This window comes from Rhinolophus ferrumequinum, chromosome 14 (assembly GCF_004115265.2).
Source record: "Rhinolophus ferrumequinum isolate MPI-CBG mRhiFer1 chromosome 14, mRhiFer1_v1.p, whole genome shotgun sequence".
In the NCBI taxonomy this organism is placed as follows: Eukaryota; Metazoa; Chordata; class Mammalia; order Chiroptera; family Rhinolophidae; genus Rhinolophus; species Rhinolophus ferrumequinum.
In genome coordinates, this window is record NC_046297.1 from 8224174 (window position 1) to 8238686 (window position 14513).

General features: G+C 39.3%; 1 protein-coding gene across 1 annotated transcript in view; it reads right to left on the reverse strand.

Annotated features, from left to right (window-relative positions):
* Nucleotides 1–6270, reverse strand: part of PI15 (peptidase inhibitor 15) — a 28978-nt gene extending 22708 nt beyond the window's left edge. Inside the window, exons 1-2 of the mRNA XM_033126450.1 lie at nt 6142–6270; nt 5267–5576 (exon numbers count right to left, since the gene is read on the reverse strand). Coding sequence (XP_032982341.1) covers nt 5267–5539 — 273 coding nt within the window. The 5' untranslated portion in view covers nt 5540–5576; nt 6142–6270. The remainder of the gene's footprint in view (nt 1–5266; nt 5577–6141) is intronic.
* Nucleotides 6271–14513: the final 8243 nt, after the last annotated feature.

The following is a 14513-nucleotide window of genomic DNA, read 5'->3' on the forward strand; positions in this document are numbered from 1 at the left end:
TATTCCTTTAGCTCTGCCAATAACATTTTCGGGCACCAAACAAATGAAATAGGCTGTCTTCTGAATATAGCTAGTTTGGTTTCTTGAAATTACATTACACCTTTTCTTTTCCGTGGTAGGTCATCCAGTTAATATCCATCCGTGTGGTCACGCTGCGCCTCCCCTGCCTTTCCACCATCCTGCACCATCTGGGAAGACTGCTATCTCACGCACTGCACTCACTCCGTGGGTCATACCTGTCACTGTGTGTAGATGTTGGTGCCTGGCTCCCCCGACCTCTGCCTAAAGGAAGTGCACCGCTGACTCACTGATTGCCAATCTAAACGCCTGTCGCTTTCACTACCGATCTAAACTCCATCAATCGCCAGGGTCATCTTTCTAAAGTGCACCTCTGACCCTGCTCTAAAGCCTCCACAGCTTCCCTAATGCTTTTGTGTTAAGTGATCCTGCATCTTTTCTCAGCCTCCTCAGAAACATGGTGACCACCTTGAACTTTTCCTCTCTCCTGGCGATTTTGTTCATGCCCTGCTTTACCTACCATAACAGCCAACCCTGCCCCTTTCTATCTGTCTCAAATGCCTCTCGTCCAAGGAGCCTTGCAGGGTTTTGCCAACTAGAGATTATCACTTCTTTCTTTGACTTCTCCATGGTATTTATCTGGACCTCTTTTATGACATCAGTCTTGTGCAGCCGTATGTTATACTGATTTATATGCTCAGTGGGTTTCTCTTCCTGTTTTTCTTTTTCCTGTTTTGTTTACACTTTATAGACAAAGATTTCTGTTATCTCTGGATGTCATCTGCTCATGAAGGGACTTTAATTTTTTTTTTAATCAATTCATTCAATTGACTTGGATTCAGAAACTATCCTACAAATTTTACCCCATGTGTGAGTCTCACAATTTCATTCTTTTGGGGATAATTCTTATTCTAAGAAACTAGTGTGGTTTGTGGTTTAGAGTCATGGTTTAAGCTGCCCTTAGCAAGAATGAAAAACAGCTGGTGTCCAAGGAGCTCTGGAAATTTGTCAATAAACTAATTGTAGAATAGAAGCCAAGAGTCGTGTGACTTGTGTATCTTAATCTCTATCTATGTTATTACTTTTTTGAATTTATATAAAACTTTTTAATTTTTATTTTGGGTGCATGGGATAACATATGATTATAAATGATGAGAAAACTTCTATTAAAATGTAAATAATGTAGTCAGCCCTCATTATCCATGGGGAATTTGTTCCAAGATGCCCATAGACAGATACTAAAATCCGTGGATGCTCAAGTCCATTATATAAAATGACGTCGTATTTGTGTATAACCTTTGCACGTGCTCCCATGTACTTTAAATCATCTCTAGATTACTTATAATACTTCATACAATGTAAGTGCTATGTAAATAGTTGTTATACTGTATTGTTTAGAAAATAATGACAAGAAAGAAAAAGTCTGTCCATCGTAGGTCTGACTACGTAGCACACATCAGCAACAACATAACATTTTTCTTTTTTCAAATAATTTTGATCTGCGATTGGTTGAATCCGCAGATGGAGAAGAACCTGCCGTTGTGGAGGGCCAACTGTAATACGGAAATTGATGCTACTTATAAATATATAACAATTCATAGAGGATTTCAACTAAATTCATCACATAATGGTAGATCACTGTCTATAGGCAAGAAATTGCCCAAGAAAATAGTGATACACAGATGAATAAACATAGACTTAGCACCCTGAAAGTTTAAAATTGGCAAGTTTGCAAGAAATATACAAATAATTACAAATCAAGTTTGATTATGGGGAGAGTTGTATGATAGACCTAATAGGTCACGGTGCTTCAAAAGACGGAGAAATTATGGTTGTGATTGTAAGAAATATAAATAAAGGACACAACTTTCTGACTAAAACTTGAAGGGTAGGGTTATAAATAATGGGAGGCATCAATGAGGGAACATTAGAAAGAGAGGAAACGTCATAAGAAAAAGTTCAGAGAGAAAAGTTGGGGATGAAAGGGATTGCAAACAAGGCTGGTGCTGTTAGGAGCAGACCTGAGCTGAAGACCGTCTTCCGTGAGGCTTCACGGGGATATCACTTAGTGATGGGAATAATTTAAACACGCGGCTGGTGGCCGTAGGGATCAACACGCCCCAAGGTTTTGAGTTACATAGCAGAGGTTAGGAACTGAACTCATTTTCAAATTGCTCACAATCCAAATCAATGTTGAACGAGTTAGAAATAAAGGTAACCATGTTTAACTGAGATCTATAATTTTTACCTGGCCTCGAGATTACAGTCACATCTGACCTACGAGCTACCTATTAATATAATATACTATCCTCAGCGTTTCTCTGAGGGAGCCAATGACTTATTTTAATTGGTCAGTTTACTCAGAGCCCCATGATTTCACTAAATTGAGCCTATTTTTCTAACTGAATCAATTTTGTCCTCCTCGGGGACTTGCCTTTGTGCTTCCTTCTGCCTGGCATGGTCTCTCCTCATGTACCAGCCTGGCTCACTCTCTCACCTATCTCCACGACCCTTTCACTAAGCAAGTCCCAGACCAACTTATTAAATTTCACAACCTGCTTTGTTTTTCTTCAGAACCTTATTAATTTCTAAAGTACTGTGTAATCTATTTATGTATCTTGTTTACTGTCTGCTTCCACACCCAGATGGCCAAAGAGTGTATTTTGTTGACGCTTAGACAAGCACCTAACGTATAGTAAATGCTCAATAAATGTCAGATGAATGAATACATGTGCCAATGAACTAACTGCATGCAGTGTTTCCATGATAATTTGAGACGGTCATATGTTACTTTATAGAGCTTAGTGTCCTAACTGCTGCGGTTGCTCGTTAACCTTCATGAAGTTAACACAGACTTATAAAGCATCTACTATATAACCAGCACACTGTATCTGGTTCTTACAAAATCAATCATATGCAATAGCTCCTACGTTTGAAAAAGCAGATGAGAGGGGAATGACAAATAGAACATGAATACAATAGGATTTCAACTGCCATTTTAAAGAAGGAAACAAGATATTCTGACATCTCCAGGGGTTTCCAACAATGGGACATTTGCTAGTTCTTGCAAAAGAAAAGATCCTCCCAATATAAGCCTGGGCTTTAAAATTACACAGGCCGAAAGTCTAATCCCATCGATGCTGTTCCATATGCATAATGATCCATATACCTTGGCCTAGTGATTAACCTCTCTGGGTCTGAGTGATCTCATTTGTAAAATGCAGATCTCAGGCTTAACCTCATAGGGAAAATGTAAGCTATTAAGTGAGCATTTGTGGAAACAATTAGCCAAGTCCTTGGCACATAGATGCAATTAAATAAAGTCATGTGGAATGAATTAATTCTTGATCAGTGGGGAAAGATAACTAGAAAAATGTGGCTTTTTTCAATCTATTTTTACTGGGTTGTACCCCACCTACGCCTCTACTCCAGGTGACCCCTCTTCCCTCAATATCATTAAAATAGTGAATCGCATTATATACCGATTGGTGGTTATGCAAGTTATCCCTCCCACTTGACAGATAAGGGAGCTGAGCCTTAAGACCTTATGGAACTTACGCAAGGCCACAGAGGAAGCAGTAGATTTAGGACTGCAGCCCAGATGAGCTTGTCTCCAAAGCTGGTGCAGTTGTCTCGATTCTCGCCTTAGTCTCAGGGGTGCGATCGCCTCCAGGAAGTAGTTCCTAAACCCGCCATCTGGACATTATACCTTTCTGAGCTCACAGAGAATCTTACGCACACTTCTCTCATCATTTCTGGTGATTTTCAAAACGTATTTGTTCCTCTTCTTTCTATGTCTGTGCATCACCTAGAAACACCTCTTCAATGTGTGTAATTGTTTCTGCTTTTAGATCTTGACTAGGTTTTCACTGGGCACCTTTCACAGAAGTTTCCAGAAACCCGTTGAAGCTCATATTTATTGAACATCTATTTCGCTGTAGGCTGTGGTCTGACTGCTCCACCACTCAACTCAGGCGTCCCTCATGACAACTCTATGTGGCGGATGCTCCCTTTATCCTCATTTTAGAGGTGATGACAATGAAACGCAATAATGTAATGCATTCACTCAGCTTAGATTCTAGGACTGGGGTGTGTGAACCCAAACCTTCAGATTCCAGAGTTCAAATTCTTAATTATGTGACTACGTTGCCCCTCATACACCACTTTTCTTTTCCTCTGATTGCATTTTTTTTTCCTTTCTTTAAAAAGTCCTGGCAAAGTGCATTTTTATAGAGACTAAATTATGCCTCTGTGGACTCTGACTTTCCTATGTTTGGCAAATATTTAGTTTTCCTGAGACACTGATATCAGCATTTAGTCAAACTTAAAAAACTTATTTGAATAAAATAGATGAATTTATAATCTGATAGAAATCCCACACTTTCAGGTCAGTGCTTAGGAAAAGTTGTTAGCGGCACCCCCACCATCCGCCCCACCTTGGAAATCCCATCCTGGTGGTCCTCCCTGCCTGAAATAGTCTCCCCGCTGTGCTCTGGGAAGGCACTGGAATTTAAACCATAACCTTGCATAAATTCAAAACCCAAAAGAAAGAAACTTGAAAAAGACATCTATCCTTTCAACACCAACTTTTTTTTTTCTCTTTAACTCTCTAAGTAACATGATTTAAACACAGAGAGCCTATTTTTAAGAGAGAGCGAAGAATGTTGGAACAGCATCCACATGTACTGGCTGCCCTGTGATCTGAGCGACAAGCCCTAAATCACCAGGAGAAGCAAGTCAGCATGTTCTTGGAGGATTCAAACAGACCAGCGTCAGAAAGAGCTTTACCCAAGAGAGGGAGCAGACACCGATCCAGAGAATAGATCATGCCCGTGAAACCTATAATTTGATAAAAATGGAGTTCAAGAAATGTTTTACCTGGTAGATATGACTGTGACATAAAAAAAGCACAGAAAATGTTCCGTGTGAATTTTTTTTTTAAATGTGGACCTTCCAAATGTAATCAATCAACATACCCCACTCTTTATCTGTGTCTCTTGTATAAGACCTGAGTTATCAATGGTTATGGACTCAAAAAAAGTACTTAGACTCCCTCCCCGCACTCTTTAATTGTATGATGGACACTGCTTAAGTTTACCAGGCATTTAAGAACCTTTCTAAGTTCAAATGTGTAAAAAGCCCCCGCACCTCGTATCTCCTACCATACAAACACCCTTTAGGTTCTTGTAACAGACAATTTAAATAAAGCGTTCTCCCTCTAAACTTAAAGAAAACAAGTTCCTCTTACCATATATTCCATGTTTGCTGCCGGTGGGAAAACTTTGCCCCGGACCTGGTTATGGTAGTCAAGAATGGCGATCATGTCATTTTGCGAAATGTAGCGCTTCCGCCTGGCTTTGGGGACGTCCGCAGAGTCTAGCTGTGCTGTTAGAGTTGCTTCAATATCAGTGAAATTATTGGTTGGCGAGGATGAGTCAGTGGAATTGAGTAAGACGACAGTGCTTGCTTCACAGAGAAGGGAGACCAGGAGAGCACTGCTGATAGCAGAGAGTGCTGGCATTGTGAGGGGTGGACGAGAGGCCACCAAGGTCACTTTGCTTTAAATCAGAAAGGTAGAGTTAGGGTCCATGAAAGGGAGAAAAAAAAATAGGGCCAGAGTGTATGGATTTACAGGTTATTATGTGGGAGCATTGTTGGATTTGATTTTCTCTGAAAAGAAAATCCAAGCACATGTTGAACTCTCAAACCCAGACGACTACCTGGACTAGCGTCTTTACATTTTGCTTGGCATTCTAAGGCAGATTCCTAACAGGAATTTCCTACAGCTACAGCAGAAGTTACAGCCTGACTACTAACCCTGAAATGAATGTGAATCACTTGCCCCAAACGCCTGGACCACAAAATGCATTATTGCACATTTGTTTTCAGAGGGATATCTTTAGGAACTGCAATTCCTCTTGAGAGTGAAGAGGAAAACTGCATCACGGGTAACAACAGAGAATGTGCTGATAATGTCTCCCAGACAGATAGGGACACCAAATGATAGAACACATACAAAAAACAAAAAAGTCATAATAATCCAATCTCATTTCTAAAAAAAAAAAAGTGAGCTACTTTAAAATCAATGCATGCAAAATAAACGTGTTGAACTAAACAGCTTACCTCTGCACAATGCCAAAATGAGTATTTTGTTCTTCCACAAATTTAAAGTTCTTTGCTAGGTTGTAGTATAAACTCTTGTAAGAGGAGTGTGTCTTATTACAAACTCTCAGAGAGCAAAAGTCTGCAAGGTTTGAATGCTGCTGGCTACAGGAGCAGCTAACAGCTTTTATATGTCACAGTCAGCAACGTCCAGAAAGGGCAGTCTTTCCTAGGGTCTCCCCTAGCCAAAATCAAAGGGGAGGGCTTTGGGATAGAAAAAAACAGTGATTGGGTGGCAACCTTTTTTATGTGGGTGGTGAGGAAATTGAGTTACACCCACAGCTTACAAAGTACAAACCATAAAATACAAACCTCTTTTTCTCTGGGCTTCCACCTTTTCTGTGAGTGGTTAATTTTCCCCATTTAATAGTTCCTAGTTCCTGGTTCCCATACAAAAAGAAGAAAGAAAGGGGAAAAAAAGAAGAAGGCTGTGAGTTCTTGAAAACACAGATGACTGAGTAACAAGCAGTACATTTTTTTAAGACACTAAATGACATGGGAGCTGAAAAGAGCAAGCTGATATTAAATGAAAAGACGAGCTCACTTAGTTCATCTGGGCGGCCACAAATATGATTTGAGAGGGGTGCCAGACAAGTCAGAAGAAGCCAAACTATAGCATATGGTATTAGGATAATAGATGCTCTAGTGCTTATACTCCATCTCTAAGTGACTATAATTCTCTAATTTCTCTCTCTCTCTCTCTCTCTCTCTCTCTCTCTCTCTCTCTCTCTCTCCCTCTCTCTCCCCCCCCCCCATTTTATCCTCCCTCTCCCTTTTTCTCTTTCTCGACAAAGTGAGGCAGCAAATTACCTGCCTTGTACACAATGCAAATAGACAAGCCCATGACAAATGACAGCAGCCAAGATAACATCTGTTTCAGGTTTGGAAGCATATAGTTGAAATTTTAAGCAGCGAGTGGCTCCGTTTCTCAGGAAGTGTATTGGAGGGCACAGCACAGAGGCCATGAAGAATTTAACAGCAGCCGCAGCTGCCAGCAGTCAGAAGTGCTCTTAGAAAGATGCCATTGGAGCAGAATCCACGTCCAGCATGACAAGAGCCAAGAATGTGAATATTAGGGCAGTCTGTAACAAAAGGACCCTCAGAAATGCCATGCCTCCTGATAACCCGACTGAAGTGTGGCCCATTCACACTCAGTGGCAACAGGAATCCTGGAAGATACACACTGTTCAGTTTAGAAACTTAATTACTGCCGCACTGACTTGTCCTGTTTGAGATGTGCTTGTCTCCTGCCTATGTCTGCAGGAGGACTATGTAAATGTACAGTCGTCAGAAGTGATGGTCGTGTGGTTAGAAGTATACCAGGCTGAGAGCCAAGTTTCCTGGGCTATATTCCCAGTCGGGTCTCCAGCAATATGTGTGGCCTGGTGCATATCGTTTAACTCTTTATTGGTGCATCTAAAAATAGGAGGCAAAAGGTGCACACCTTCTGTAGTGAGAGCGACTTCATCCCGTTCCTTAAGAAAGCAGTAACACGTTTGAAACCAGAAGAGCCACCGACGTTCAAAATACAGTGGGAAGATGTGGTCTGAGATGCCGATAACACATGTGTCAAAGTTCAGGTCTCGCTATATGTTCACGAGTGTCAAGCTGCTAATCAAAGTGAAGGCGTTTTAGGGGAGCTCAGGTAACAACAGTACAGAAGGCTGTAAGCAGGACTTAAATAACACTGTCGAATTGCAAAGGCAAGACTGTCTCAGCACAGAGAGGTGAGCAGAAATAGTGTGAAACGTCAGAGCAGCTGGAGGAAATGCACGTGACCGCTCACAGCTGCAGATGTTTAACCACTGGAGCTGTCCAGCCAGGGTGTCACCCCTTCAGAAAATACTCATGGTGCCTGGAGTGGATTTCAGAGATGCTGTGTTAAGGATTCCTGAACCGAATAGAAGGTTCAGCAACAGACTCTCTGTGGGCCGTCCAGCTCAAAGATCCCAGGACCTTCTAGAGAAATTAGTGCCAACACTGATTAGCCTGTACTTTTCAACCTATGTCCTGTAGCTGTCTGGCATTTAGGGCACTAAAGGACTTTTAATGCCTATGCAGTGAACAGGAGCCTTTCTCTCCAGGATGCAAGGGTTCTTGCTTAGAATCTCATAAATATAAGCCGACAGTTTCAAGGTTTCCTCTTTGTCATGTACACAAAGAGATATTGTCCATCTCTTCAGGTTTGACTTGAGGGACTTCCGTGCAAATAAAAAAGCATTCCTTGAGAAACCTGTCAGAACCATAAATGAGTTTCCTCTAAGAGAAAGTGGAAGGATAAAGGAGGAGAAAGCGAAAGAAGGAATTTCTGAGATAGACCTAAACATAGCCAATTACAGGAGGGCAGAGTTGACGGTTGCTTAATCTTGAGACCCTGAGGCATGTCAGTGATTTCAGATGTCTTTCAACACACATGGATTACATTGTGGAGTTTTGGACTATTAAGGAAACCCACAAGGCTATGGAATCATAAAAAAAAGACCTGTGGCAGGAGAGTTAAGAATTCTGCTTCCAAGCCAACTTTATTGCCAGACGAAGTATTTTGAAATGCTTTGCAAGTAATTTTAATTTTAAAATACTTGCAAAATTAAGAGGCATACATCCAAGTTGTCAGCAAAAGAACTATTAATTAACAGCTAACAATGAGGTGATTCTTTATGAGATCTCCTCTTGAAAAACAGACCACTGATGTGTTTAGAAACCCTTAGGGAAATGCTTGCCAACAGAGATCGAAATGGAATGCAGTTATATGACTGCAAGGAAATACATATACAATTGGCAGCAACTATTATCCACCTTGGAACCTGTGAGAAAATGGTTGTGATTTTAAAATTGAAATCAGATACCTTGTAATTGTCTCAGAATGGCATCCCTGCTTAAGCAAAAGGGTGTGTGTGGGGGGTGGGGGTGTGGGTGGCTTTACTCTAAATCCCTTCTAATCAAAATGTGTTCCATGGACTAGTAGCATTGCATCATGGGAAACTTGTTAGAAATGCAGAGTCTCAGGCCCCATGTAAGACCCACTAAATCTGAATCTGCGTTTTTTTCTGAATCCTGAAATGAGTCATATGGGCAGAGTTTGAGACAGCTAAATCGTTTTTTTCCCCAGAGACACACAGATACAACCTACTACCCACCTGCCCATTAAACAAGCTATTTGTAAAAGTCCGCTTAGCTAATATTATGGGAGGAATCAAACAGCATAGGTGTATGTACAAGTATCTTTGAAGAGGGGAACACAAGTCAGCCTCTACTTTATAAGGAAAGATAGAGGACTGGGAAAAGTACCTATATATATAGCATCTCACACAAAAAATGATTTAGTAGTGGTTAGAGTCTTTTTGAGATTACTACATAAACCCTAGTTGTTATTTAATACATATTCATTTATAACAGGTTGTTGAAACAAAGGAATTCAGTATAAATGAAAGTGTTTCGTAAATGGTGATGTGCCGTATAAACAGAAACTACAACTTTACTCTGTCATTCCAGGACAGAAACCCAAGTCGTCCTTTGTTCTTCATTCTTTCTCACCTTGCTTTATATACCCACTAGCTCTACAAAGCCTGTGAATTTTCATCCCTGAAATGTCTCAGCAACCTGCCCTTTTTTCTTTTATCATTATTATCATCGCTTAAAGTTAAACCTATTATCTTTTTCTAGAATTACCCTAGTGTCTCGAACCTGATTCATTATCAGTATTGCCTTTGGTTACCTTCTGAAAAATTGAAATCATTTCACTCATTTACATAGAACTCTCTGTTGGCTCTCCATTGCTCACAGGATCAAATTCAAGTGCCTCAGGGTCCTTGAGAATGTAAATCAGCTTGCCTTTTAAACCTAATTTGATGCTTAATTTGCTGCTTTAAGCTAATTTGCTAAAGAACCATCCCTTTCTATTTGTCTATTCCAGCCACACGGATGCCCAGGCAGCACTTAACCACTGTTTTCTCTGGTACCTTCAGTGAGTTAGCAAACCCATGTGTGTCGTACATTGGGCAAGACAGCAGCAGTTTTGCCTCTGATAATGTAATTCTTATAGCTAATGACGTCCGAGTATGTTATTATAAAAGAGCTTATCAAAGAGTAATGCATTCGATGTGCATTAACCTCTCTATAATACATTTTTTCATAATTAAAAGTCTCATATAGCATTCTAGAGTCATCAACTTTTACAGATGTCTAAATGACTTTTGCAAACCTTTTTTTTTTTAACCTATTTAGCCATTTATAACCAATATGTAGGTTATAAATGGAGTATATGTAGGGGTAATCTGATGAAAGGTAGAGACTTTGGGAAAATGGTAAGAGTTTTTGTGTCTACTGTATATTTCTATTTTGTAACATTGCAGAGGATTGTCACTTTCTTGGATTCAGTGAATATGCAGAATAAACATACAAAATATTTTCAAATTTAGAGCCCTCTGTCTAATTAGTACTATATATAACTATATATAATATATACAGTTATATATAGTTATTATATGTTACATATATATTACATATATAGTTATATATATTATGTAATATATGTTATGTAATATATAACTATATTACATATATTATATAATATGTAAAACATATGTAATAAGTATATATAATTATGATATATAACACCAAAATACTGCATTTTCAAAATACTTGAGAAATTCTTAAAATACACATATAATACCATCTGTGCATATATTGTAATTTATCATATAGTACTGTGAAACCAGATTCAAGTATCAGAATTTTAACTTACCATTATCTCTTCTTTTTAACTTTCTTACAAAAAGTGATTAGGAACTAAATATCACATAATGATATTCCTGTGATTATTCCAACTCCTGTGTGTTTATTTTTCTTCAAGTAAAAAAAAGAAAAAGAAAAAGAAAAGGAAAGAACAGAAAAGAAAAGAAACACTTGGTTTGCTACACTGGAAAAGCATAAACATTAACAATTTTAAGTGTGACCAAACTTGAGCTTTCTCATTGGAAATAGTTCTGAAAAGCATGTTTCCAAAGCAGCCTTTTTAAGTCGCTAACACAGCTTGACTCTAAAATAAACAAATACTACAAAATAGTAAAGAACAATAGTTCAATGGAATATATACTGTAAGAGTAAAATAAAATTGTTTTATATTCATACAAGGTTTTAAAACCTTGTCGTTCGTGTACCCTTTTTTTGAAAGCTATTGAAGAATTTGTTAAAACAAAACAAAGGAATAAATCAAGAAGGAGAGAGATATACAATCCAAGAAATTGTTGCTACAACATGAGAACTGGGGATTCCCATAATGATGGGAAGGGAACTCTCAAAGTGAGAGCTTTGTAGCAGCCTCGGGAGCAGCCAGTCTAGATGGAATAGAAACACAAAGAGCTTCCATATAGAGATTGTTTACACAGGGAAAAAATGAAATCGATAGATTTCACGATCCTTTTTAACATGTTGAGAGTATATTTTTAAAACGTTGTAGGAGACAGAAAATGTAATCCCAGAATACTAAGAGGCTCTGTTATGAATATTCCTATATGCATAATAATATAAACAATGAATAGTGCTATAAGCCAAAGATATGAAATTATTCTATTGGAAGGATGAAGAAAGAAGTGTGAATTCGTATGTTTATAGGGAAGCAGGTGGGGCTTGAAAGAGAGCTAAATACGGTCTATTGTAGTATAACTTATCAACCACTGCATAACAAATTATTGCAAAACTTGGAGACTAAAACAACAATAAATATTTATTATCTCACACAGTGTCCGTGGGTCAGGAATTTGAGAATAGCTCAGTTGGTGTCCTGGCTCAGGGTCTCTCATGAGGTTGTAGTCAAAATGTTGGCTGGGACTTAAATGGGGCTAAAGGATTAGCTTCCAAGGTGGCGCATTCACTTGGCTGGCAGGTTGGCGCTGTTGGTAAGAGGCCAGCACACACGGACCTCACCACATGGACTTCTCCACAGAGCTGGTAAGCATCCCCACAGCACTGAAGCTGGCTGCCCCCAGCCTCAGTGACTCTAGAGTGAGCAAGGTAGAAGATCCAGTAGGTTTTATGGCCCAGAAGTCACACACCAGCATTTCCACAGTATCCCAAGGGTCACGCCAGCCACTCAGACCCATTCTGTGTGGAAAGAGACTCCACAAGACCATGAACCAGGACGTGAGAATTTTTACTGAGGGTCACCCTGAAAACTGGCTACCATAAGGCATTTTTGGAAAATAGCTCATTTTAAAAAATCAAGAAGTATGCATACTACTTGGAAATAAGGAGTTAACCACCAAAAAGAAACTATTAAAAGAGGTGAAAGTGGTTACTTCTGGGGAACAGAAATATAATCGGAGGTGAGGAACTACGGTAGCTTTTGTTTTATTTTAGTTTTTATTTTAATTTTATAGAAGCATTTGACTTTTAAAACTATATACATTTACAACCAAATGAAACTAAAAGTTTGTTAACTAATTAATTTGGTAAACAGTGCAGATTAAAGTATATCTCCTGAGCAAACAAACAGATGACTAAACTGGAGACATAGATAAAAGTAAAACCTCATTTGAGTTTGCCTAGGATCCGTCTCATTGGGTTGGTTATGTTATAGGAGCTTCTGACTGGAGACTTCCACCTTAATAATTCAATAGCCTCACTCCTAGAATAAACCTCCTATGTTTTGAGGGGTCCTTGTCTACCTTCCATGTCCTACTGAGTTTGAGGCTATGTTTCCATCTTCCTATGATTCAGTGAAGGAAATGAGGCCCTGTATGAACATGTGTGTAGCAGTTGCTACTATGGATATAATGTTTAATATTCTGGATATTTCATGGCCCAGGATGCAGAGGAGGCAGCCTTAACTCTCATCTCAGGGATTGTGTTGTTGCTTTCAACCAAAGTGTATGAACATCATTGGATGTTCATGGTTTCTTTACTGTCAGAAAAGGATGCAGGCACCCCTTTGGTCATCTAATCAGTCCTTACCACTGGTCATACTTCTCTCTACCTCCTCTACACATTCTTCAGAAATCTTGGGTAATAACCTCAAGGTTCTTAAGACGAAGTGTCTGCTGGATCAAGATGAATCTCATAGCTTTACTAGACTTTATCAATTTATGGTCTTTTCCAGTCCTGAAGGAGGACAAGCATGAAGGAACTCTTCAGTTCGTGTGTTTGTGTGGGAGTCAGCAGAAGGGCCCGTTACAGAGTTCTGTTGTTCTCCACTCAGAGCCTTGTAGAGCCATTGGAGTCCTTTGGGTTTGAGAGGTTGTATAATTGTGGGTAGAACCATCTGACTCTGGAAGGTATAAAAAAATGACATTCATGCTGAGCAGAGAAGAAATAAATTCAGGTAAATAGCAGGTAAATTCTGGTGTAATATATTGGTTACATCTTGTGAAATACATAAGAACCAAACATACTTGAGAGGGAGATGGTTGGAGCTGGGGTAAAGATGTTTGAACTTTAGTGAAAGAAAAAAGGACTTGGAAGTTAGGATTCTCCAGAAATTATGTGGTTACCCTACAGAAACAAAAAGCCCTAAAGTTCTGTTCTAGTAAAAACTAGATTTCTATTTATTTTCCCCGCTAATATTTAGGATAAAGTTGATGCTTAAAAATAACAGCACAGTGACCAAAGGGTGGGCTGTTTATTTTCCATGTGTCAAGAATATATCAAAATAAAGCCCAAGAGGTCTGTGCTGTGGTCAAGGAGACGGAGAGATTTGAATGCACTTATCCATGGTGTCATTTCAGACTTTGCCTATAGTAGGCGTTCAAAAGATGTTTGTTAAATTTGATAAATGTACAAATGCTATATCACCATGGCCTTTTTCTAATCTAGGATCTCAGCACGCAGCCAGAAATAACTTGGGCTTTCCAAAAGCCATCTGGCCAGAGGCATCAATTCTCTTAAATCCTGTCACAGTGAAGAAGGTCTGGATAAACGTTGTGGGAAACTCTTGTTAGCTGCCCAGTAAAAATTGAGAAATTCACAAGTGGGATGATCGTACTAGGATACCTAGATCCAGTAAGCAGATCGTCTGTCACCAAGGCCATCATTTGTCATTCACAAAGACCATGGTTAAAGGGTGCAACCAGGCAGCCCTTGTGAAGGGTGATGGAAAGAACATTAAAATCTCTTAAAAATGTGCCACTTCACAGACATTTGAGAGTGACGTCAGCCTATCTGGTAATCAACAGTTATGAAAAACCCTGCTGAGCAAAATTATATACAATGTGTTAGTATTCTGAAAAGAGGAAACTGAAATAATTATTATATTTCCTGTAAGTCATATTCCCACAAAGCTTATTGGCCACTGTGGTCCCAAGGAAGCAAATGGGTTAATGACTGACCCCTGAAGGATG